Consider the following 24,057-nt stretch of genomic DNA (forward strand, 5'->3'; position numbering starts at 1 on the left):
TTATTGATTTTTTTTGGTTGAAAATGATTATTCGTATCTGAGTAAATTTGAGATATTTCTCTTGTTGTAGCCATGCCCACCGATCCTGAAACAGTCGACTGTTTTCGGCTTTCCGACTCTAGCCGAATTAAAAGTGCTCCATCAAACGCCAAAATATGAGAGGAAGCCATGCTCTTGTACTATAATTTTATAATACTGCGTCATTTAACAATAATATTAACGATATATATTTTTCGGTCAGCGTTTTTTTTAAACGTTATATTTTTGGCGTAATGGTGTGCGAATTTACGCGTTTTCAAACGATCCAAAGTTGTAACATCAGTATACGAAAACCCTAAAATCAATGAGAAAAAGTTGGGATGGACATTCTCTTTATACCGTCATACCATAAACCCCCACGCGAAACAATTGCCCCCATTTATAAAAGAACAACTTGGACAAATGTTTTGGGATTTTGGATAACATTTTGAAGAGACCATATAGTCTGGAACTAAGGCCAAGAATTTGGAGTTTAACTGCACCCCACGTCAAACATTGTGGAAACAGACTTTTCTTATGCAAGATGTTCTGACTTTTTCAAAAATGTTTGTTTCCAGAACAGAAATGTCCTGAAAAGCTATGTAGCTATGGCTACATGAAAATATCATGAAATCGTTAAAAGATCTATATTTTCAATACATATGAAAACACGGAAGTAAGGTTGGTACCAAAATGTTGATCGTGGATTGGCCCAATCATTTAAGACATCATATATGCTAACTAGGTAATTTGCATATTCAGAAATTACCAACAAACCTGTTTTTTCAACGAAAATTGTATATATTGCGTGTTTTGTTTTTTCAGGAACATATAGTCTTCACAACACTATTTTTGCTCAATATTATTCTGAAGGTTATCATTTTATTTTCTATAATTATAACATGTTATAAATAAGACAATACAACTATGAACATGGCAATCAGATTTGAAAAAAAATAAAATCTTTATTTATACAAATTATTTGCATACAGAACTAAGCACAATTATGCGAAATGAACAAGCTTTATAGCAAACTATTCACCATATCATGTGTCTTGGTTTTACATGAAAACAGTAATGATAACTCTGAAGAAAGTGTGCATCTGCACTGCAGCAAATTGTGCAAATACTTCAAATTTATGTTCTGTTACTTTACAAAACTAGTTTTGGGAAATCATACAAAACCTTCTAAGATTAATACATGTCCAATGTTTTCAAGGTGTTTTAAATCATCATTAGTCATAATCACTGTCTGCATCTGCCCTGAAATAGGTGAAGCTCTCGTGACCTTGCAAAAAACACCAATTTGCAGAAAAATTAATGTTCTGCCTTGATGATTAAATTTCGCCCCGTAACTTTAAGTTTACGTTTAAAGCTTCTGTTTCGATAGCGTTTCAAAAATGTATGCTTCAGCAGACTCTGATGATTCAGCTTTGATCAGTCGACATTTCACAAACTCTTTACAAAGTTGATCACCATTCTGTTGAGTAGTAGAAACTTCTCTGTTTTATCTTCTGCTGCTACCCCTGTTGAAATTGAAGTTAACTTCTCTGATTTAGAAAATGGATTCAACATGCTGGCAAGGACCTTGACTACACGTCTCACATCTTTCTCATCTTTTTTTTTTATCCGGGAGGGTCATGCCTCTTTGTAGAGCCACTTGCATTCATCTGACATACCAGCATATCTTCTGATGTTTTCAGTTATCTATGAGCGGCCATCTGTTATTTCAATCCATCTCCCAACTGCATCTTGATTTCTGCTTTTTCCAAGAATTCCTCCTGGTATTTTGCTCCTCTTGTTTATTGTTTCCTCAATAGATCCTCTGGAATCTTCGCAAATGGATTTTACTTTGATAGTTGAAAACCAAACTGACCATTTAGTTAGTATTCCCCACACCTCGCATAATGGTCTACAATCACTTTCAGCTTAGACTGTAATCATATGAATGGCATTTGGATCCCTGGTAACAAACATGATTTGATTTTATTATTTAACAGGGATGCAAATGTCATAATCGTGATCACACTCTAAGCTGAAAGTGACAATAGAATGTTTCTGAACCATTTTGCGTAAGGAACAACTGTTTATGAAATGTTTAGTATCAATGAGACAAGGGTACATAATTAAGTGTTAGTAAGTTGTAAGTCATGAAACCAAGATCCCATGAAAACATTGTCTCGTATTTTGACATGTAAAAGAACTGAATGATTTGGCGATTATCAATCCTGTTGGACATTAAATATCAAACTCTATGGTTTGAATATTTCACTGAAATATATACCTTGTTTGGTTAAAGAAACAACTTCTCCCAAAGCGGAAATTGTATCAATCACATTGTTGTTAAAGCGTCCCGGGTTCTTTCGCATGCTCATTGAAATACGTTCCAAATATCGCAGTGTACGAGACGAGATTTCCGTGGGATCTTAGCTTCATGACTACACACAATCCTATGGATTTCGATAACCCCTAGTTATTTATTTCCGATAAGATAAATGCTTGTACATGGTTAACTTAATTGCAATGCTATTTAAGTAATATGCAAATTAGCTAATATGCAAATTAGCTTATATGATGTCATAAATAATTGGGCAAATAGTGTTGTGAAGACTGTATCTTCCTGAAAAACCAATCACGCAATATATATAATTTTCTTTAAAAAGACAGTGTTGTTGCAAATGAGCTAATTAGCATATATGATGTCATAAATAATTGGGCCAATCCACGATCTACATTTTGGTACCAACTTTACTTCTATATCTTCATATGTATTGAAAATATAGATCTTTTAAGGATTTCATAATATTTTCAGGTTGCCATAACAACATGTCAATTTTCACCACTTTTAGGGCATTTTCCGCCCTGGAAACAGGCATTTTTTGAAAATGTCAGATCATTTTGCGTAAGAAAAGTCTGTTTCCACAATGTTTGACGTGGGGTACAGTTAAAACCGTTTTTAGAAGGCTTTTGAGAAGTAGCTTCCAGACTAATATAGTTCGTGTTATGTAAGAGGTAGCAATGACGTGACGCGAAAACCGGTGCGTCAACAGTAAATCACGCAGAATTCACACGCAATTGTTTTTAATTATGCTGTCTAAAATTTTCTGAATTGTTTTGTGATTGGTGTTGATTTCACACTTCTGTGATCTTTTCTTGCAATTTGATCTGCGTAATAAGTGGACTGTCAATATTTTGCGTCCACGTATTCTTTAATGTGATGTCGTAATTATGACAATCGCGATAACTCAAGTCGACATAGACATGGCGACCGTTGAGAGTTGTACGGCAATAGTAGTCGGCACTTCAATCGACTTCATCGACCACAATGCAATTGACTGTGATTGTACAGTACACGGTTGATCGCGGCGACCAGGCGCGTCAGAAAGGATATATTTTGTATCTAACTCAACCCTGTAAGATAAACTTATAACGATAATATGTGGTCTATATGGTCCACTCATCCTCGAGAAACAAATACATGAATAGCAATTCAGTCAAAGACAAGAAAATTGAATAAGAAATGCGTCTTACATAGATTAACGGCAATGTACGCTGACCAGCAAGTTATCATTCATATGTCAAAAAGGATATTTGAGTACTAGTATGCAAATGAGGAGTTAATGATGAGCCTCGTTTTAAAATACATTAAAATAACATTTTAAACCTACATTTGAAACCCATTTTTTCACTTTAAAATTTATATTATACTTAATAACGTAAAAAATACTGATATTGATGCACCAATAAATGATTTTGGCCAAAAAATAGCAGGCATTTCACAAGCACTTTAATGTTATTATATGCGTATATTATAGCCATTCAAATTATAAAAATCACGCAGGAATTAAACATACCAATGATACAGATTCTTCTCTTATCTGACAAATACTAGACTAATTTTTGAACTAAACACAATTCTAATGGAGAAATTAATAGTATAATACTAAGGCGGTTATCTTGGAGTTATGCAAATAAGGAATGTTAAAATGATCACATGATTCGCTCAAGAGACATTCTAGTACCTTTTAACAAGAATTTCGCGTTTTAAATCACGAACAAATATTAATTGGAGGTGTTGATATGCCGTGTTATGGTATCGTGATGACCATTTCGGATTTATGAAAAATTAGAAAAAAATACCCAAGGATGATGTCATGCCACCATACCGATTCATCACGTCTATCGTCCCAGGAAACAAAATGCATCAAAATATTTTGTATTGACTCCAAATACAGGTCCAGCTCAAAAAACCATTAGCCTGCCGGGCGATATATGTCATTGATTAAATTAGACGACCACCGAAGATGACGTAATTCAACGCCTAATGAGATGGATTTAACGTCGCTATAATCAGGAAATAGTTTTATGTATATGATGTTTAGACATCATTCATTCAGTTAGCAACTGAATAGCAACTGAATCAGCAATAGCCTTTGTGCGTACTTCAAACAATGAAAATCGTTTGGCGAATAAATAATTGAAATTTACTACATATATTCTTCATCTCCTATGTAAAATAAAATAAATACAGTGACGTAGAGAGTGGTTTCTGCCATAGTGGGCTCTAAATAATGAGGAGAGACTTGTCTATAATGGAATGACAAGATCACTTGGCCAATTAAATAATTGAAACATTCAAAACTGTTTGAATATATTGTATTAAATATATGTAATTGCTCCCATATCAAATCGAGTAAATAGAGCGAGGTTAAATGGTGGTTTGGGTCAAACCGTCCTGTAATGGAATGAAGAGCGACTCGTCTGTAATGGAATGACACGATCGCTTGGCCAATTAAATAATTGAAATGTTCAAAACTGTTTGAATATATTTTAATAATTATATTTAATAGCTCCCATATCAATTCAAGTAAATACAGCTACGTTAGAGGGTGGTTTTGGTCATACCGTCCTGTAATGGAATGAAGAGCGACTCGTCTGTAATGGAATGACACGATCGCTTGGCAAATTAAATAATTGAAATGTTCAAAACTGTTTGAATATATTGTATTAAATATATTTAATTGCTCCCATATCAAATCGAGTAAATAGAGCGAGGTTAAAGAGTGGTTTGGGTCAAACCGTCCTGTAATGGAATGAAGAGTGACTCGTCTGTAATGGAATGACAATATCGCTTGGCCAATTAAATAATTGAAACATTCAAAACTGTTAGAATATATTGTATTAAATATATTTAATAGCTCCCATGTCAATTCAAGTAAATAGAGCGACGTTAGAGGGTGGTTTGGGGCATACCGTCCTGTAATGGAATGATGAGCGACTCGTCTGTAATGGAATGACGCGATCGCTTGGCAAATTAAATAATTGAAATGTTCAAAACTGTTTGAATATATTGTATTAAATATATTTAATTGCTCCCATGTCAATTCAAGTAAATAGAGCAACGTTAGAGGGTGGTTTGGGTCATACCGTCCTGTAATGGAATGAAGAGCGACTCGTCTGTAATGGAATGACACGATCGCTTGGCCAATTAAATAATTGAAATGTTCAAAAGTGTTTGAATATATTTTAATAATTATATTTAATAGCTCCCATATCAATTCAAGTAAATACAGCTACGTTAGAGGGTGGTTTTGGTCATACCGTCCTGTAATGGAATGAAGAGCGACTTGTCTGTAATGGAATGATACGATCGCTTGGCCAATTAAATAATTGAAATGTTCAAAACTGTTTGAATATATTTTACTAATTGTATTTAATAGCTCCCATGTCAATTCAAGTAAATACAGCTACGTTAGCGGGTGGTTTTGGTCATACCGTCCTGTAATGGAATGAAGAGCGACTCGTCTGTAATGGAATGACACGATCGCTTGGCCACTTAAATAATTGAAATGTTCAAAACTGTTTGAATATATTGTATTAAATATATTTAATAGCTCCCATATCAATTCAAGTAAATAGAGCGACGTTAGAGGGTGGTTTTGGTCATACCGTCCTGTAATGGAATGAAGAGCGACTCGTCTGTAATGGAATGACACGATCGCTTGGCCAATTTAAGTAACTGAAATGTTCAAAACTGTTTGAATATATTGTATTAAATATATTTAATAGCTCCCATATCAATTCAAGTAAATAGAGCGACGTTAGAGGGTGGTTTTGGTCATACCGTCCTGTAATGGAATGAAGAGCGACTCGTCTGTAATGGAATGACACGATCGCTTGGCCAATTTAAGTAACTGAAATGTTCAAAACTGTTTGAATATATTGTATTAAATATATTTAATAGCTCCCATATCAATTCAAGTAAATAGAGCGACGTTAGAGGGTGGTTTTGGTCATACCGTCCTGTAATGGAATGAAGAGCGACTCGTCTGTAATGGAATGACACGATCGCTTGGCCAATTTAAGTAACTGAAATGTTCAAAACTGTTTGAATATATTGTATTAAATATATTTAATAGCTCCCATATCAATTCAAGTAAATAGAGCGACGTTAGAGGGTGGTTTTGGTCATACCGTCCTGTAATGGAATGAAGAGCGACTCGTCTGTAATGGAATGACACGATCGCTTGGCCACTTAAATAATTGAAATGTTCAAAACTGTTTGAATATATTGTATTAAATATATTTAATAGCTCCCATATCAATTCAAGTAAATAGAGCGACGTTAGAGGGTGGTTTTGGTCATACCGTCCTGTAATGGAATGAAGAGCGACTCGTCTGTAATGGAATGACACGATCGCTTGGCCAATTTAAGTAACTGAAATGTTCAAAACTGTTTGAATATATTGTATTAAATATATTTAATAGCTCCCATATCAATTCAAGTAAATAGAGCGACGTTAGAGGGTGGTTTTGGTCATATCGTCCTGTAATGGAATGAAGAGCGACTCGTCTGTAATGGAATGACACGATCGCTTGGCCAATTTAAGTAACTGAAATGTTCAAAACTGTTTGAATATATTGTATTAAATATATTTAATAGCTCCCATATCAATTCAAGTAAATAGAGCGACGTTAGAGGGTGGTTTTGGTCATACCGTCCTGTAATGGAATGAAGAGCGACTCGTCTGTAATGGAATGACACGATCGCTTGGCCAATTTAAGTAACTGAAATGTTCAAAACTGTTTGAATATATTGTATTAAATATATTTAATAGCTCCCATATCAATTCAAGTAAATAGAGCGACGTTAGAGGGTGGTTTGGGTCATACCGTCCTGTAATGAAATGAAGAGCGACTCGTCTCCAATGGAATGAAAAAAAAAAACGCTAGACTAGTTAAATATTTGAAATGTTCATACGATAGCAAGGCATTGTATTTTATATATTTTATTGCTTTCATGCCAAAGACATGAAATACATAGACGTCAGTAATCGGTTAATGGCATGACATGGGCGCGTTTCACTCCGCTGCTAACAGTGTGAGTGCGTATGGTGCCAGGAAAGATTGTGTAAATGAACAGTGTATCGACCAAGGCTGTCGCTTTTACAAAAAACGGTCTTCGAACGAGCAAACTCTTTCGTAACGGTTCGTAAATTCTCTAAACATAACGGTATTTTCCGTTAGAGCGTGTATCCAGCACTTGTCAGGTGATCACACGTCACGTGACCGCTCTCTAATGGAACGCTCTCTAATGGAACGGACGCGCTCTAATGGAATGGCTCGAGCTAGGTCTATTCGGTTGTGCAGACCAAACTGCAGAGTACAAACTGAGGCGATACCGCGCTTTAATTTGGTATTTATTTAGGTGCTTGAAAGATATCGAAGGAGTCACCTGTTTCAATTAATGCGATTCGCGCCCAGGTCATAACTCGTTCTCATTATTTCACTAGAAGAATTGTGGGAGAATCAATGTTTATCAACAAAAATGTCGCACATGCGTGGCCAGACAACCACCACCCTTTAACAGTCACCATCTTCATCCTGAATTTAATGATTAAAGATGATGCATCACGTGATTGTTTAGCAAGTTTTGTCACCTAAAAATTGACTAGCACTATAGATTTGAAGGCAGGTTATTATGTTTCCAGCTAGGATCGGAGATTTTTGGTTCATGAAGTGTGGGGGCGCCATGGAATTTCGGTCACAAGCTTTCTCAATTCATCCAACCCACCTTCTGGCGATTAGCGTCCACTACTTTTTACAAGGACGTGTGATTCGTTGTATGTATGTGTGATACTTGTACGCGTGGTAGTGCATCGTTATATCGTACGCCTGAATTTATAAGTCAACTTGTAAAACAATATATGCATCATATACGACTGTGCAATTGCCGTTAACACTATGGAGCGCTCTGTAGCCGTGAGTTTTCCTAATAATAATAATAATAAAAAAAACATATTTTCCATAATTCCATAATAGTGTGTGTGCAATGTTGATATGACTGAAACACATGGTGCGTGACGTAAAACACCCGGGTTAATTAAAGTCACAACGATTATCTAACACGAACCTCGTGGTACAAAGGTTTACACACCCGTTTAAGAATGAATGTACGAGTTTATCACAACTGCATATACGAAACAAACTAACAAATCAATGATGTGTTCATACATACAACAGCAGTCCTGTGCTACAAACAATGCGCGATGTATCAAACAAGGTTCAGTTGTCGTTTTAAATCGATATAATAATCAAATGAATATTCCTGGAGAATGAATGAATGAATGAATGAATGAATGAATGAATCGCTACCAGTGCCGAATGCAGTAGTCAACGTTATAACGATGGTTATAGTACACATGTTTTATCAAGTAAAAACATAAAGTATTCCGTTGAGCCTCTTGGGACCACGTGTTTAATCAATTTTTAGACAGCATGGCTCACTCTAATCCCTGTAACAAACACCGAACAGAATTGAAGCACAGTCTGTCATTCAAGTTCAATAAACAAATGTCCACTTGTTTCGAGGACAGCGTCAACAACACGCTTGTATAAGCTTAGATAGTTGAACTCCCAGCAGAGTTCAGTGAAAGATATTTCAAATACCAGGTTACTGTCCATCTGTCGGTTTATACTGTTCATCCGTTTCCTTTTCACATACAAGAAATCCTCATGAACAAAAAGAGAGACGATTGTTCAAGATTCTAGACGATACGATTAACGAAATTCGAACCGGGAGATCTCTGCCTATATTTGTAAATATTTGTTGTCACATTTGAAAACAAAATAATATGGTCACTCTGCTAAAAAATGTTTTAGATATTGATAGACACTATTTTAATGAAAAATAAGACTAAATCACAATTTTAATGACAATTTTAGATTATTAAAAAACGCGCGCAGAGAATCGATTTTGAATGACAAATTGCCCCGGGATTTTCCCCTCGGGCGTTTTTTTGACACGGGACTAGGCCAGTAAAAAGGCGTAGACCACTTAGCTTACTTATAATTATATATATTCACTCAGGCTGTTTACGTCCCATAAATGTCTTCTTACAACACCCGAGAGGGAATTGTAACATTTGTACTATTGAACTTCTTCTGGCCATGTTGCCAACGTACGACGGGACGCCATGTTGTTATTATTTTTATCAACATTTGTGAACTTAATACGAGAAATTCAATATTTACGCACTGGCTTTAACTCAATTGTGTTGGTCACATCTGCTGGAACACTGCTTTTGGAAATTCCGATAGTGAGCAAATAAAGGAGTATGATGACGTCAACGACTGGTGCGAAGAGAATGTGGCACACAGCGCTGGGGAGGAGGGTCATACTGATGTGATATTTCAAGAATGTTAATATCGGAACATAGAATTAAATCGAAAAGGCTTGCGGTGTGAAAACTGACGAGGGTTTATGGTATTGGTAAATCTGTATAATTCTAAGAGAGCGAGATTCATCTAAACGTATGCTTGAAATCGCCAAGCTTGTGTTCGATTGACGCTCATGTTACCAACACACAGTGATGCAATTCATATTCCATGATATGATATGATATGAATTTTATTCAGTACAATGGCCTCAGGCCTATGGTACAATAAATAAAAAAAAATAGAAAAATACATACAGAGGGATTCCTTTAAATAATTGTTGAATCTACTAGTCACAACTGGTTAAGTAGATTAACTCTGTGTTTAGAAGCGTGGAATAAAAAATTTGAAATTTGAAGTACAATTCATATTCCATAACCGGCATAGCAGTTAATGTAGAAATTAATGTACGATAATTCAACCTCATTGTGGGAGGCAATTCCAGTCACTGAATGTCACTAACGGTGTTGTTATATGCAAATTACAAGACCAAGTGTTATTTAACCTACGTGACAGCACTAGTCCTGCGTCCTGCTATATTCCTTGCCATAATGGCGTCGTAGTAATTCAAGGCGCTATTCCCGGTGGTGTCAACTAAGTCAAGGTTTCCTCAACCTTAGAATCTTTTGTAAATGAACGGTATCAGGTACTAACTGAACCGTGTGGTTGTATGTAGTGGTGGTGGTGAGGTGGGGGTGGCTGACCATTTCCAGTCTCACAACAGATTCTATAATAGCGATGACGTCACATCACATCTCTATGCGTGTGAATTAATATTATACTTCCAAATTGACCGTTTGATCTTAATCATGGTGCCGACAACTCCCTTGACACAGATTGCTTTAAGTGATCGGTAGCGATTTTAACTATTCCAAATATCAAAACGAATCACCGAATCTAGTATATATATATGTACATCTCAAATCTCTCGGAACTGTAGGAGGAAGTTGTGCTCACTTAATGTACCATAAAGTCAAATTCTCTTACTGAATTGACTAAGTAGTGTAGTATATTTAGTTGTCAGTTGCTCTGCTTTGTTTTTGTGGATTACTTATAGCTATTTATTTTCAATGGTTTGTATTGTATTCATGGACTTGTCAATTTCCACCTTACGCCTGTGTAACTAAACAAGTCTTAGTAGAATCATGGCAGAATATTCAAACACACTCGGACTTAATGATAAGCCGAAACAGTTCTTTCTAACAGGATTACTCTTTTTTTAATGCATCTTAAAAACATATTCGTGAATTATTAAAGAGATGATGAATGATTGTTTGACTAATTCAAGTTCACGTTACAAGTGGCCACGTCTTAAATACAGCATTTGTTTAAACTCAGACAACTAATAATGTATTATTTGTCTGAGGTTTAAAGAACTACTCGTTATTCAACCGTTTAATTACATTTAATCAACTCGACTTAAGCAATGACGGGTGCGGGTATCCATTACTGTGATGAAACTGGATTAATCTTTAGTTCAATTTGAAGTTCACTTGGTTGAAATGCCACTGTAAACCATAGTGAAACTGTTGAAACATTTCATTGTCAAAGTACTATTGAAACGAGGTCCAAATCTATTACGTCACTGATTACAAAAGCAGACCACGACCATTTTAATTTAATGTATGTAACCATGCCATTCAAAGACGACTAAATTAAACTGGCTTGACTTAAGTGCCATATATATATCCCATTAATTATTCATGCGTGGTCAGTTATTTCCAAAATTATCAAGATTTTAATTTAAATTTTAATTTGATTACTTAAATAGTTATTAATTAATAAAACAAATCAGTATAGATTCGATTTTCAGCCACAATGTTTACCTCTATTTTGAATTCGGAATAGCAGAATTACAGTTTATAATCGCAATTCTGGAATCGGGTGTGTGTCACGAAACGATGATCATTTCGTGATTTGTTTCACTGGTCAAATTAAGCCGTAATTTTACGTAAGCGCTGCAGATTTGTACACAAAGACTGATGAACGATGCGCAATGATACCAATACATTAACAAAATTAAGCATTATTACTCAATCGAATAAAATTTAATTACTCTTCATTATAGCTTATTAATAATTATATGTTTTTACAAATGAAAATTAAAAGCGGGGAAAGCGCGTTTTTTAGTCAATTTTAATATATTTTATAATCATTAAATACGATCCTTTATGGTCAAAAATGAACACGCATGGGGTAAAATATTAAAACGGCATGATACACATAGTCGCAAATATAGGCATCAGCCTGAGAAAAATGAATTTATAGTCGCTAAAATATTCATTTTCAAGACATTGCATATTGTTGTCTTTACCCATGTGGTACCATGAAGTTAGTTCAGTATTGCAAGGATAAAAAACGTGAAAACATGTGGACAACAAAGCAGCTCGTCTGCATTTAAATAGTGGAAATACTAATATAGACAGCCCGTTACATATTGTACAAACTTATGTTGACCTACGTATTTGGAAGATATGGACACTATCGATTATATACTATATTCCGTACTGCCATTCTACGAAGATTCTATCGGTATAATCCCTAAATGGTCCGATTCTTTCTTAGACTACTGTTTATATAATTACTAGTAACTCATTCGCGAGTCGAGAAGTAAAACAAAACAGATTACCCTCGGTAACATTTATAGCGTGCAATGAGAAATTGGTTTCCGACATCTCGTAGAATCGTAGAAGCGGTAATCGCCTTCGTAGTTGATAAAAACATGAACTAATTCTCAGGAACAAAAACGTTCGTAATTCTATATTTTAATCTCTCTCTGTCGAATTGAGTGATCGTGAAATCGCGTGTGAAAGACACATACCCACTCACACGAGTTACGCTAATGCCGCACCAGCAGCGACGTACGTCAGGTGTCGTACAAAGCTCCGGTATATAGCATATAACACATTTACACAATAATCGTTCTAGACTTGGGTTGACCTGATAGACAGTACATGATCTCGTGGGAAAATTTGTAGGGTCATCAATTCTGCATATTTTGCATCTCGACAAGGCATTTCAAGCTTGAACTTTATGCAAGTAATACTTTAGTCAGAGCCCACCGCCCGGTTGATGCATGGTTAAAATGATTAAGGCATGCGCCATGGAGGGTGCCTGCTATCAGCCATTTCGATCAAGTGGTATATGAACACCATGTCTATAATTTGCGTCAGATATTAACCAATATTCTTCGAAGCTGCTACACGTTTTTATTTAACAGCAGCTGCCTTATACTGCGTATATAAAACCAGTTGTACAAACTGATTTCTTCTAGGACGTTATCTGATTACTTGACCGTCAAGTTCGGAACAAAACAAGCTACAAAATTGCAAGAACTCCAAACTCCGAATTCCATACCGTCAGCATGCTGCACGATGCGGTTCGGTAAACTGGTTGACCGATGCACAGGCGTTTTCAACTTGGGCAAATTTGTGTCCGCGAGAGATTTGTTAGTATACGATAATGGAAATGACTAAAAAGCGATACAACAAACTGCATGCATAATCCAACTTAACAAGACACTGACTTTATCCAAACAAATTGGATCACTTCGAGAGTAAAACTGATCGTATGATGTTAGTCACTTCGCGTAGTGTATACTTCCCTTCTCTAATCTATTGAACCGAAATTGCATCCTTCGGTTTCGGTGATACACATGCAAAGGGACGTACGACTTTTGATCGTAGAGTCCTCACTATATCCCACATTCAATCAGATTTATAGCTAAATATATGGCAAATTGGAACTTAGAAGGAAGAAGAATTCCCGGAGGAGAAAACTGTATACCGGGGTTGGAGCCACTCATGCGAACAATTGCAATTTATTAGCGTTGAAATAAACCTGATTAATTAACTTCTATATTAAATTAAACTTCTGGACGGGTGTATGTCTAGAATCATTACGGAGGTACAACTCAGTGCGAACTCATTTCACGGTATTGATGTCAACAGCGTTCTAGTTTCAGTGAAATGAACACGTCCATTAAGAGTAATCGGCAGGGCTCCAGCGTAGTGAAGCGCACTTGACCAAAAGCCAGAGAATGCTAAAGAAAATGATCACGTGTTGGTGTTTGTGTCAAGTGCGCATACCAAATGTCAAGTACTTGCACTAACTTTCGAATTATTAGCATACAGGGCTACAATGCAGGCGACAGAGAACTCAGATTAGTGGAAAGTAAAACCTGTTTGAGAGCAGTGTGATGTTTTATTTACTTGCTGTCAGATTTGTTTGGCTACTTGGCATGGTGAAATTTCGTCATGGCAAACGTGGCAGTTTTAGTGCATAGTATCGGTGAATCGACCGACTCCTATTTGCTCAGTAGACGATGGTCAATAATACAAACCCAAATATTGAATCGATGCAAGCCCCATGGCAGATTGGGTAAGTAGGTCTGGGTCGTAACTGACACCGTGGTAGGATCGTTGTACATTAGTCTGAGACTGCGCAGTGATGAATTTAATAAGCGACTCAATGGACAATACCTATTTTGATTCGACTAGTGTTGTTTTTAAGAGTGGGTGAGATATAATGATTACAATGGTATACTCGTATCTAATTGATCTGTTCATACTGCACACGGTGGACACATTATTCGTTGCTTTTCTTGACTATGAAAGCAGTCGTCGTTTCAATAATGAAGAACACTTCTATACCTATCCGCCCATCAATACTGACAAGTTTCCCAAAAGGAAACCTGTTTCTATTGCTATTGGATATAAATACGTACTAATCTACAAGGCATTGTCACTGGTTCAGTCTGTGTTTGTTTAACATGCTTGTCGTGAATAGAACCATGTAAAAGTCCCACGTTACAGCGTACCAGTATGCCCCCATTTATGTCCAATGCTGGGTTTTTCAGTGTGTATGCAATGAGGCGTGTCGGACAAGAGAGGCTGTGACACGGCGGTTTGAAGTGCGGTAACCATGGGATGGTAACCATTGATAAAATACTCAGCCAGTACATTCTATCGCAGGTGTTCGGCTTAGCTCTGATGGCCGTTGGCGCGGAGTGATGAGGACACCCACGGTTGACGTTAAAGTTCGCATATCGAACGGCCGTGTGCACCCCTAACGAATACACCGATCGATGTCCAAGGTTTAACACTTGGTGGTCGGTGCTGGTAAATGAATGTGTGCAATTAGCAGCGGCATAGTGGAAACAGACGCAGTAATTAACCCTTCCCATGTCGGAATTAGCAGCCTTCCCCCGGGCATCAATCCGATATTGGCCGTTGGCTATATAATGAATATTACACCCACCGTTTGATACACCAGATTTTGGTACCAAACTTGAAAACACACATTTTTAATAGATGAGAACTGGAATTACATAAATGAAAGTTGACGAGTTTTACATAAATCTGTCACCGCCTACTAACTCAAACGAAACAACACGGAATTGACGACGATAAATGGTTTAAGGCGTCGCGACTTTTAATTAATTTTGAAATAAAGTCACCAATAAAGCGGGAAAAGGTGAAATAGTGAGCGTGTTGTTTTCCGGCTCCGCTGTTCATGTTAGCGAAGTCGAAACACTAGTATTACATCATGGGTTTGCGTTATTTCTGAAACACGCGAAACACGCTAGTGACAACAGCTGAGACTAAGAATCAAAGCAACATACCATTCATCTACTCCACCGCGAGTGTTTTAACCACTCGCCCAGCATTCTGGCTACAATTGCTTCATGTGCCGAATGCACGCCAAACGCAAGTGCTTACAAACGGCGGGCGATTAAATATTGGTGTGTTGGCACTTACCGTTAACTGTGACAGCAACTATTAATATAAAGCACGCGATAAAAGCCACTTTAAAAAGATCCATGACGAAGAAACCATAATCAGCGTTCTATTGAAGTTCCACAACTTAAATCCTACCAATGGTTTCAACCTACTCGAAGCAATAATGAAAGGAGACCAATCACAACATAGGCAACGAGATTCGGTGAGGTACAAATGTGTGGTGTTTACTTCATCGAGGACACTGGCGTGGTGTGTGTACGCAATGACAGTGTTGGGTCACGAATGGTAACGCCTTGCGCAGATCCTCTCGACCGCCGTCGTTGTATATGATCTCTCATTACACGCGCGTCAATTTGAAAAAAAAAAACAAGGTGGCGCGCTCGCATCGCATCACTAACTTGTCACTGTATATACGCCATGAAAACAAACAGAGAATCGAACAGACGGTGAAATCGGACAGGGCCCGCTATTCGGTCTATTTTCAATATAAACAACGGAGAAACATTCAGTTGCGATCGATTTCACGCGGGAGAAGTGTTTATTTTGCGATTGGTTTGATTCAATGTGATGTAATATAATATGCATTTGGTGTCGCCACATCGCGTGTTTTACATATGTCTCGTATGTCACCCGCGGAGATTTCACTTGCACTGCCTCACGAATACCGCGATAGTGGATACCCAATGCTTTCGTAGTTTATTACTATGCCTTCTGGACAGTTGGTTGTTTTACGGGTCCGTTAAACAGCGTAGCTACTGTGCAGCAACGATCAATAAATAAAACATAAATAAAACAATCGTTAAATTTAATCACTGATGATTGCAAGGAAGAAGAAACCTGATTACGTAATCGCCATGACGAGTCATGGCGGTGTTTGAACTGAAACATCAATAATGCAGTGTGAATCTGACTTACTTGAAAAAAGTTTATAAGTGTTGTTTTTGCAAGTCGATCACGGAATTTTCAATTCGTTGATTCATCACGTCCAACCAGAAGCAGAATAATGTTCACCTGAACATGCAATCAGTCGTATTCATTATAGCTCCACTCGATGTTTACAACGCAGATAGCGGTACTATTGGGCTCGTAATGGCCTAGCCAATTTTATTTGAAACCTCTCGATTTAAGCGATACATTTAAAAATAAACAATGGCATGAAAAATGCAGATTCTTATTGAACAATTCTCAAATTTATTCCACAACTCAAACATCACTCGGCTTTTTATACTCGGCATTTAAGTAATGGTAACACTTCTTGACACTGAAGCGACATTTATGTTCAAAATATATCGCCTGTTTTGTTTCGGAAACTCCCGAGTCCGTCAACCTATGTTGATATGCTGTCAAACAAACGCGACGCGATGTATGCTTCCTCTCAAACATAAGCGTCATTACTCGAGTGATTTTACCGGAACCGGAAGCTCGAACACAAACAGTTGTGGTCGTAAATTAGACGTATAACGACTATAAGTGGACATAATGTGGGTCAACTTTAACCTTCGATCTGTATACTAAATATTAATCGTTTGTCACGTGAATTGTGCGTACGTAAGCTAACATTAGAATAGAATAGAATAGAATAGAATAGAATAGAATAGAATAGAATAGAATAGAATAGAATAGAATAGAATAGAACAGACGAATAACGGAATGAATCAAAATATTCACATATTGTGGAAACAATTAAACGCATATAACCTGTCAAATAACCTTTGCCGGCGCCTAATTATAGTCTAATAGGTTCGTCTTAAGGGATCGGGCGCTGTCACACAATCACAGCATCATCGACTATGTTGTGAATAAAAATAGGGCTCAGCGACTGGTGCGCGAATGAGATTACGGCCGCCATATATACGTACAGGCTGGTACATATCGGTAAACACTTACCGAGAAATGAGGAGGTACTTAAAAATATGTCGCTAAATACGTGTATTTACTTATGACGTAATGAACATTATTTTATATTTGTAATATCAATATGTATATGAGTATTTAAACATATAAATCATAGTAACGGCAGTTATGTTCACACCAAATGTCGTCCAGTCTACAATGTTAAACCACTATGCTTAATAGATTGACAAAAGTGTCATTGAGTGACGTACGTCAAGCAATGGAAACAAATAACAATTGTCTGCCGGGGAATCAGTTATCTCCTCGCTAGTTTCAGTGTCGTCGCAAATGTTGATTACAAGTTCTTTTACGCAAATAACGCCACGTTGCGTGACGCCTTGGCGCTATGCAGTTGAACGCATGCTCAACAAGCGTTCCTGATACGCGCTCTTGGTCGACATTTTAGGTTTGATGAAATTTATAACTATATATTGATTGTTAACTATATGTAAGTAACTATTTTGCGCGCGTTATTCATTCTCATGAGAGTTTTTTAAGCTATTTTAATCTCGGTGATGTCAAATACGATCCATATAAATATCTGAAAAATAACTTCATTGATAAGACGATTTCATATATTATTTAAATTTTCAATTACGATACACATCGTCTATCTAATATAGTCAGTTCTTAAAGTACACTTTTCTTGATACTCAAATCATCAGATATATATATACCCTGTGATTTCAATGACCTACCTAAATTGTACTATTGTTTTTCTGAAATGTAGAATTCACGTCACAATAAGTTATTTGATTTATGGTGACGTATTTACTCCAATACCATCCAAACGGTTTTCAATGTCGGTTTTAACGATTGATCTTGCTAATAACAAAAATCGATCGCTGCAAGTTTTAGGGTTGCTACTTCGTCTTTCGCCTGTTTTGATTTTGCCTAAAATTGATATTGACCACATTATGCATTGATTACCATGTAACAGGCACTCAACTTTATAAAGTTAAAATGATAGATGCCTAAACTAATGCCATATCATCGGGGATTCAGTGGTCTTGTGCAGTATGCCAATTTAAAAATTTGAAGGAATTCTACGAGCACTCATCAATCTCTAATGAACTACTATTTCTAAACGTAGCCGGTGTAGTAGACATATTTTGTCATGTAATAGTACCCAATGCGGATGTTTTAATGACTACCGTGTAATTGTAAGATCAGAACAATTATTCGCTGTGGCGTAGACATTCCTTTAAATAACGGGTTAACATAAAAAAAAACGTAAAATCGATTAAATGTGCGTATCGGACAACGTTACTTATCTTACACCATCCGTGGGACCCAGTGCATATGACGTAATCAAAGCCGTAGTTAAATTTACCTTATTGCGAAATGTACACCAAATCAACTAATTGAGCAATCACAACCAGATGTCCCATTTCGGTTGCACTATTGCTTAACTGCCTTGTCTGGTTTTATATTTCTGAAATATGATCCGAACGTTGCGAACGTTTTACATACCATTCTGATCGGAGAAGGACAAATAAGAAGATTATGAAACACAGTAAAATATTCGTTGTTTGTTCAACCTTGACATAGGGGGGGGGGGTCAGCAGAAAAAAAGCCCCAAAGTAATAAATGATGGAACAAAAAACGGCAATAAAGTCAACGTAACCAACAATACATTCGTATACACGATTACAACAAAAAAACCGAAATATCAAAATAATACACGTAACATAAACATGACCCCGTCAATTAACACCATGGCAGCTAAAAGCATCTAATGATATACGTTATATCCCAATCACCTAATCTGATGGCCTCTGTCATCGATTTCGTCGATACGTTATATTTACATAACGTCTTAATTTGAATCAATGCACGAAGAATCGTTCATCTGTGTGGGGGCGATCATCATCTCAAATATCATCGCTGGGAGTCTTAATAAGCTGTTAGTATATGTTGGCGCCTCTACAATGCGAACGTGACATACTAACTTGTGATAGTAATTGCCGAGTGTATTAATGCAATCTGATTTCAGGAATCGTTCAATTTTTTTCCAACAAAATGATGCCCTAAAATATTAGCAGTCTTCAAATTAGTTCAGTTCGTAATATATGTCTTATCTGCAACTGCGTCACGATGGCGCCTCATGTCGATACGCGACAGTTGCTTCGCGTATGTAAGGGGATATTTGCTCTGATTGTAAAACAAAATACAGCTGTTATTTAATTTATTTATATGGTCATAAAACAGTTAAGTTGTACAAACCCGTACTGAACAAAAATCATATGCATTGCTAACAATACATATCAAAACACGCCGAACGAAACTTCCGAGCTCCGAACGTTACCGTAGCTACAGTTTATACTCTTAAGTCACAAACTACAACGGAAACCAGAGATAGAGGACAAACATAGCGTGTACAATCTCAGACTAGTGTGAGGTACAATGAGTGCCCACAACAAGCCTGAAAATTACAAGTTTTCAATTCTATTTAATGCATAAGCAGGCGCGTTTGTCCGTTCCCGTAGTTTTACCAATATTACGAGTAATGGCAGATGTTACATTGCAGCAAGTACGAGGACATCAAGTCTGTGAATGCTGTTAAAAATAAAAAGTAGAATGATGAAATCCACAAGAATAAAACGAAGTAATAACAAGGATTATTCAATATACATGTTTAATGATCTAGTCTTTTAATTTTAATTACGATAACTGCATTGGTAAATACGTAAAACCTCTTTCGTTGAGATGGGACAAAACAGACAAGACAATATCGAGATATAAATTGCAAAAAAGAAAACAAATATAAACAAAGTTATTAAAAATCAAGATCGAATCTCATGAAAATGAAAGATAAAAATGTCAAAACTACCCAACGAATCAATTCCTTAAATGCATTCATCGCACTAGACGCGGCCATGGTCGTAGCATGTACAGCACTGGCTGAGCCATAATAAAATTATAAAAGATCCCGACTTGCAGAACGCATAGATCGAGAGGGAATGCATTTGCTGTTGCAGTGGTTTATCACATATAATAAATTTGTAAGCGCATACTCGTCACGTGTCATTGGCGGACGCCTACAGATCGAAATGTTATCCGATGCTAAAACAGTTTTCGTGTCACGAAGTTTTGCGTCATAGAAGCGCATTGCTACTAGAGGGCGCGATTATTTTAAAGGAAAGACGCATTTTAATGCGTTCCACTATAACGCACAGAAATTGTGGTCCGTTATACAATTTCATGTAATATTTGGTGGCCATCTTGAATTTCTATTACTGTAAAACACTATATTTTAGCTGACGTAAATGACGTAATTCTTAACCACGTCACGTGTTTTATGTTTTAATGTTGTTTTCGACAATTACATTGTCCAAGTGATGACTAATTGTTTACTGTAATATGTAATTATTACAGTTTTTCTTTACGTGGCGGTTTCCGCAGAGTAGTCACCAGTACTTTGAAATAGTAGGGCGATTTGAAGTGGGCACTACTGTAAAATACTTTATCTAAGCTGGCAATAATGTTCGTTGTAAAGACATTTTTGATGTTTTGTTTGACATTTATTTTCTCTGAATTTTGATGAGTTAAATGTGAAACGTAGGAAAAAATTGTTTTTTCACCAGATTTTATGATTTTCACTTAGCGAAAATAGGCAAAAAAAATCTAAGTGGAAATTAAGTATATTATAGTATGGTATAGCAACATTTATGTATGTGTTAGGGATTCAGGCTTCTAGTCCAATCTCCTTGCACCTCGACTATCATGTGACCAAGCGACGTAGAACGTACGTATTTACCAATTCCGACGGTCAAAGTGGTGCTGCAGTCACCGCAAAGCGTGCTCTTATTGGCTAGATGTACCCACGTGGTTGTTGCCTGGGTGTCTCGGCACTTGCTAAGAATTCTTCGACTCGACGTGCCCCCTCCCAACAAAGTCCTATTTCAGGAGAGTATTTTTAGGAGACACCAAAGGACAGGTTAAACATTATTTATTAACGTTAATAACAGATGCTACCCGTAAATTCAGGGAAATCTAGTTGCAATAACAGAGCACATTTGAATTGATAGTTAAATATTGTATTACGCATGGCTGGTAACACCAAAAGACATTTAGCCACCGAAATATACACATCAAAAGCAGATGTGTTCGATGTCTGCGTACGGCTGCTCATACACTCAATGAAATGAATGTTTAACATGCATATCTTAATTATTCAAAATACAATTTTTTACGGAGCAAAAGACTCTTCATCACCAATATTGCGTGGAGAACCAGCCAACACGGTGCTTATCTTTAGAGAATGGTAAATTTCTTCAGCTTAGACGGGTCGGTGATTCTGTATTCAGTGACGACTAGCTTACCCATTTTTTTTGTTGAAGGAATGGGTTTCATGAAGATAAAAAGCAAATAATGAAATCACCCCCATTCGAGACCATAAATGTACACTAAATGATTGACAGTCGCTGTGAATATACAAAGGTGCTTATATATCACATTGATTTCATTTCGTCATTAGGGAGTCATGTACATCATTTGAGTAGTCCAGGACAGTGAACAAATCACCATCCCCAGACACTATCACAATCAAAGTGCCGTGACAGGGATTGGGTTAATTGTGTGCTAAGACGAAAAGGTCAATCTTAGCAGTGTCATTTTTTGAGCTGGTCCTAACAGTTATTAGAGCTCCAGCACCGATTGTGCAGTTATAATAAAAGTCAGCTTCTAATCAAACTCAATCATATTGGCTAATTATCGGCCGTTTAAGCAAGGTGTTACGTCATGATTTATTCATTTCTCAACATGTCCAAGGCACATAAAATTTGACAATACAAATTAGTCAGGCATTTAGTAAACGTTGTGCACTTCTGGATTATGTTTCAACGCACTGTTATGAGTCATATTGATGGTAAAAATAAGTGACCTTTGCAATAACCAAGTTTTCGTCTTAGCACACAATTAACCCAATGATCTTTGCAAAGACAGAGTAGCATTTATTGATATTATTATACATCTGTCACCGTAACGCCACAAGTTACAGCGTACCGTAGGTTTGCTGTATTTTGCGGGGCCGGTATTTTCATCCTACCCTATTAGGAAAAATCGAATTCCAAATATGGAATGATTACGCGGGTAAGCGTCCTCTAATAATAAAAACAAACATGGCTGCCACCAGAGTTTTACCGGACTCCACACAAAGAAGTTCGCTGATTCTGTTCTAAACATTTTGGATTTCGGCATTCCCAATGGTGTATCCTTGGAGTGAAAAGATGTATAATAATAAGGTTATTACGAGGATACCTCAAAGTATGCACTCAGACAGTAAGCCGCCCATCGACCTCCCCTACGCGTCGGTCGATACTCCAGCTGTACTGTCTTCGTGCATACTTTGAGGTATCCTCGTAATAACATCATATTATTATTAACTGCCCTAGGATGTTATTTATAAATGTTAAAACGTTTTAAGAACAAGTATACTGGACACACACAAATATAACTTCGCCTTGACCTATTTTTCTATACAATCCGAGTACGGTATTTGTAAATAACAGTTTAATAACATACCGGGCCAGTTCAGAAGATGTTTGCAAATAGTCGAATTTTTTTCGAGAATGATTCATATAAATTCCACTGTGATTTAGTTTTCAGCATTTTTAGTGTACATTTCGAGCTCTATACGTCACTACACATTCATGTAACGTCACACAGTCACACATGGTTGCATATTGACCAATTACCACCAATCAACGCAAGGTTGTCATTTTATTGTACGACACACATGATTGGATAAGGGATGAGAACGGTTTACAAGTCAACAAAGATTTTGCACCCGAATTCAGATAAGGAACCTCTTGTCGTTAAAGGTATTCCCCGATCCGTTGCAATTGAATCGTAGTAGAACATTTTTCAATATCAAGGACACCACATACTATAACAAATCTTACGTGTTAAGTACATTTACAAAAATAAATTTATGGTAGTCTTTTACATATCCCCATCATACATACGGTCATATATTAAAAAAATGAGACGTATCATTTTGTGCATTACATTGGGCAAGAACATCATCATAAACTTTTACTCATCGACTGCAATTTTTAAATTGGCGTGGGAACAGTATTGTTGACACATCTCGTACCCAACTGACTAGTTGGGTTGAAATTACGTGTATACAATAAACAAATACACTTGATAAACGATGTGTTTATTGATGCTTTACAATGACATTGACATTGATGTAAAACAAACATCCGTTAGTTTACGGTAAAACTGATGTTCACAGAGCAACAGAGTATTAACTTTTCGATTGGAGCCAGACTTGTATACAATCTCTTATTTATTTTTTGTTCGTTTTTTCAATAATTTAAAAATATAATGTGGGAATGTGGTAATTCAGTTGTCGCCATTTACGCATTCCCATGATATTTTATTTAAAAAAAAACACCAACAAATAAACAAGTGACTACATGTATGCAAGTCTAGATGGGAGCACATTATTTTTGTTGCTGCTTCACTTATTCCTTCAGTCTTTACTCTCATGAAGTAGGATTGATTTAGAAATTAAAGGTCATCATTGTGGATTGTCTACTACCAGAAACTGATTTTACGTGAAGCACGATTACGGCATGTAACACACACCATCTGACGTCAAGTGTTGGATGTACCCAATGAGACTGTTTTGATCATGGAATGTCACAAAATGATTATGTTTGTCAGTCATTTGTTT

The 24,057-nt window shown here is 36.7% G+C and overlaps 1 protein-coding gene across 1 annotated transcript in view; it reads right to left on the reverse strand.

The window, feature by feature from the left end:
• The window catches only part of LOC100373903 (neuronal acetylcholine receptor subunit alpha-3-like), a 47,326-nt gene extending 31,576 nt beyond the window's left edge, over nucleotides 1–15,750 (reverse strand). The window contains exon 1 of the mRNA XM_085507171.1: nucleotides 15,495–15,750. Coding sequence (XP_085363297.1) covers nucleotides 15,495–15,558 — 64 coding nt within the window. The 5' untranslated portion in view covers nucleotides 15,559–15,750. The remainder of the gene's footprint in view (nucleotides 1–15,494) is intronic.
• Between the last annotated feature and the right edge of the window lie 8,307 nt (nucleotides 15,751–24,057).

This window comes from Saccoglossus kowalevskii, chromosome 13 (genome assembly GCF_978046115.1).
Source record: "Saccoglossus kowalevskii chromosome 13, keSacKowa6.1, whole genome shotgun sequence".
NCBI lineage: Eukaryota > Metazoa > Hemichordata > Enteropneusta > Harrimaniidae > Saccoglossus > Saccoglossus kowalevskii.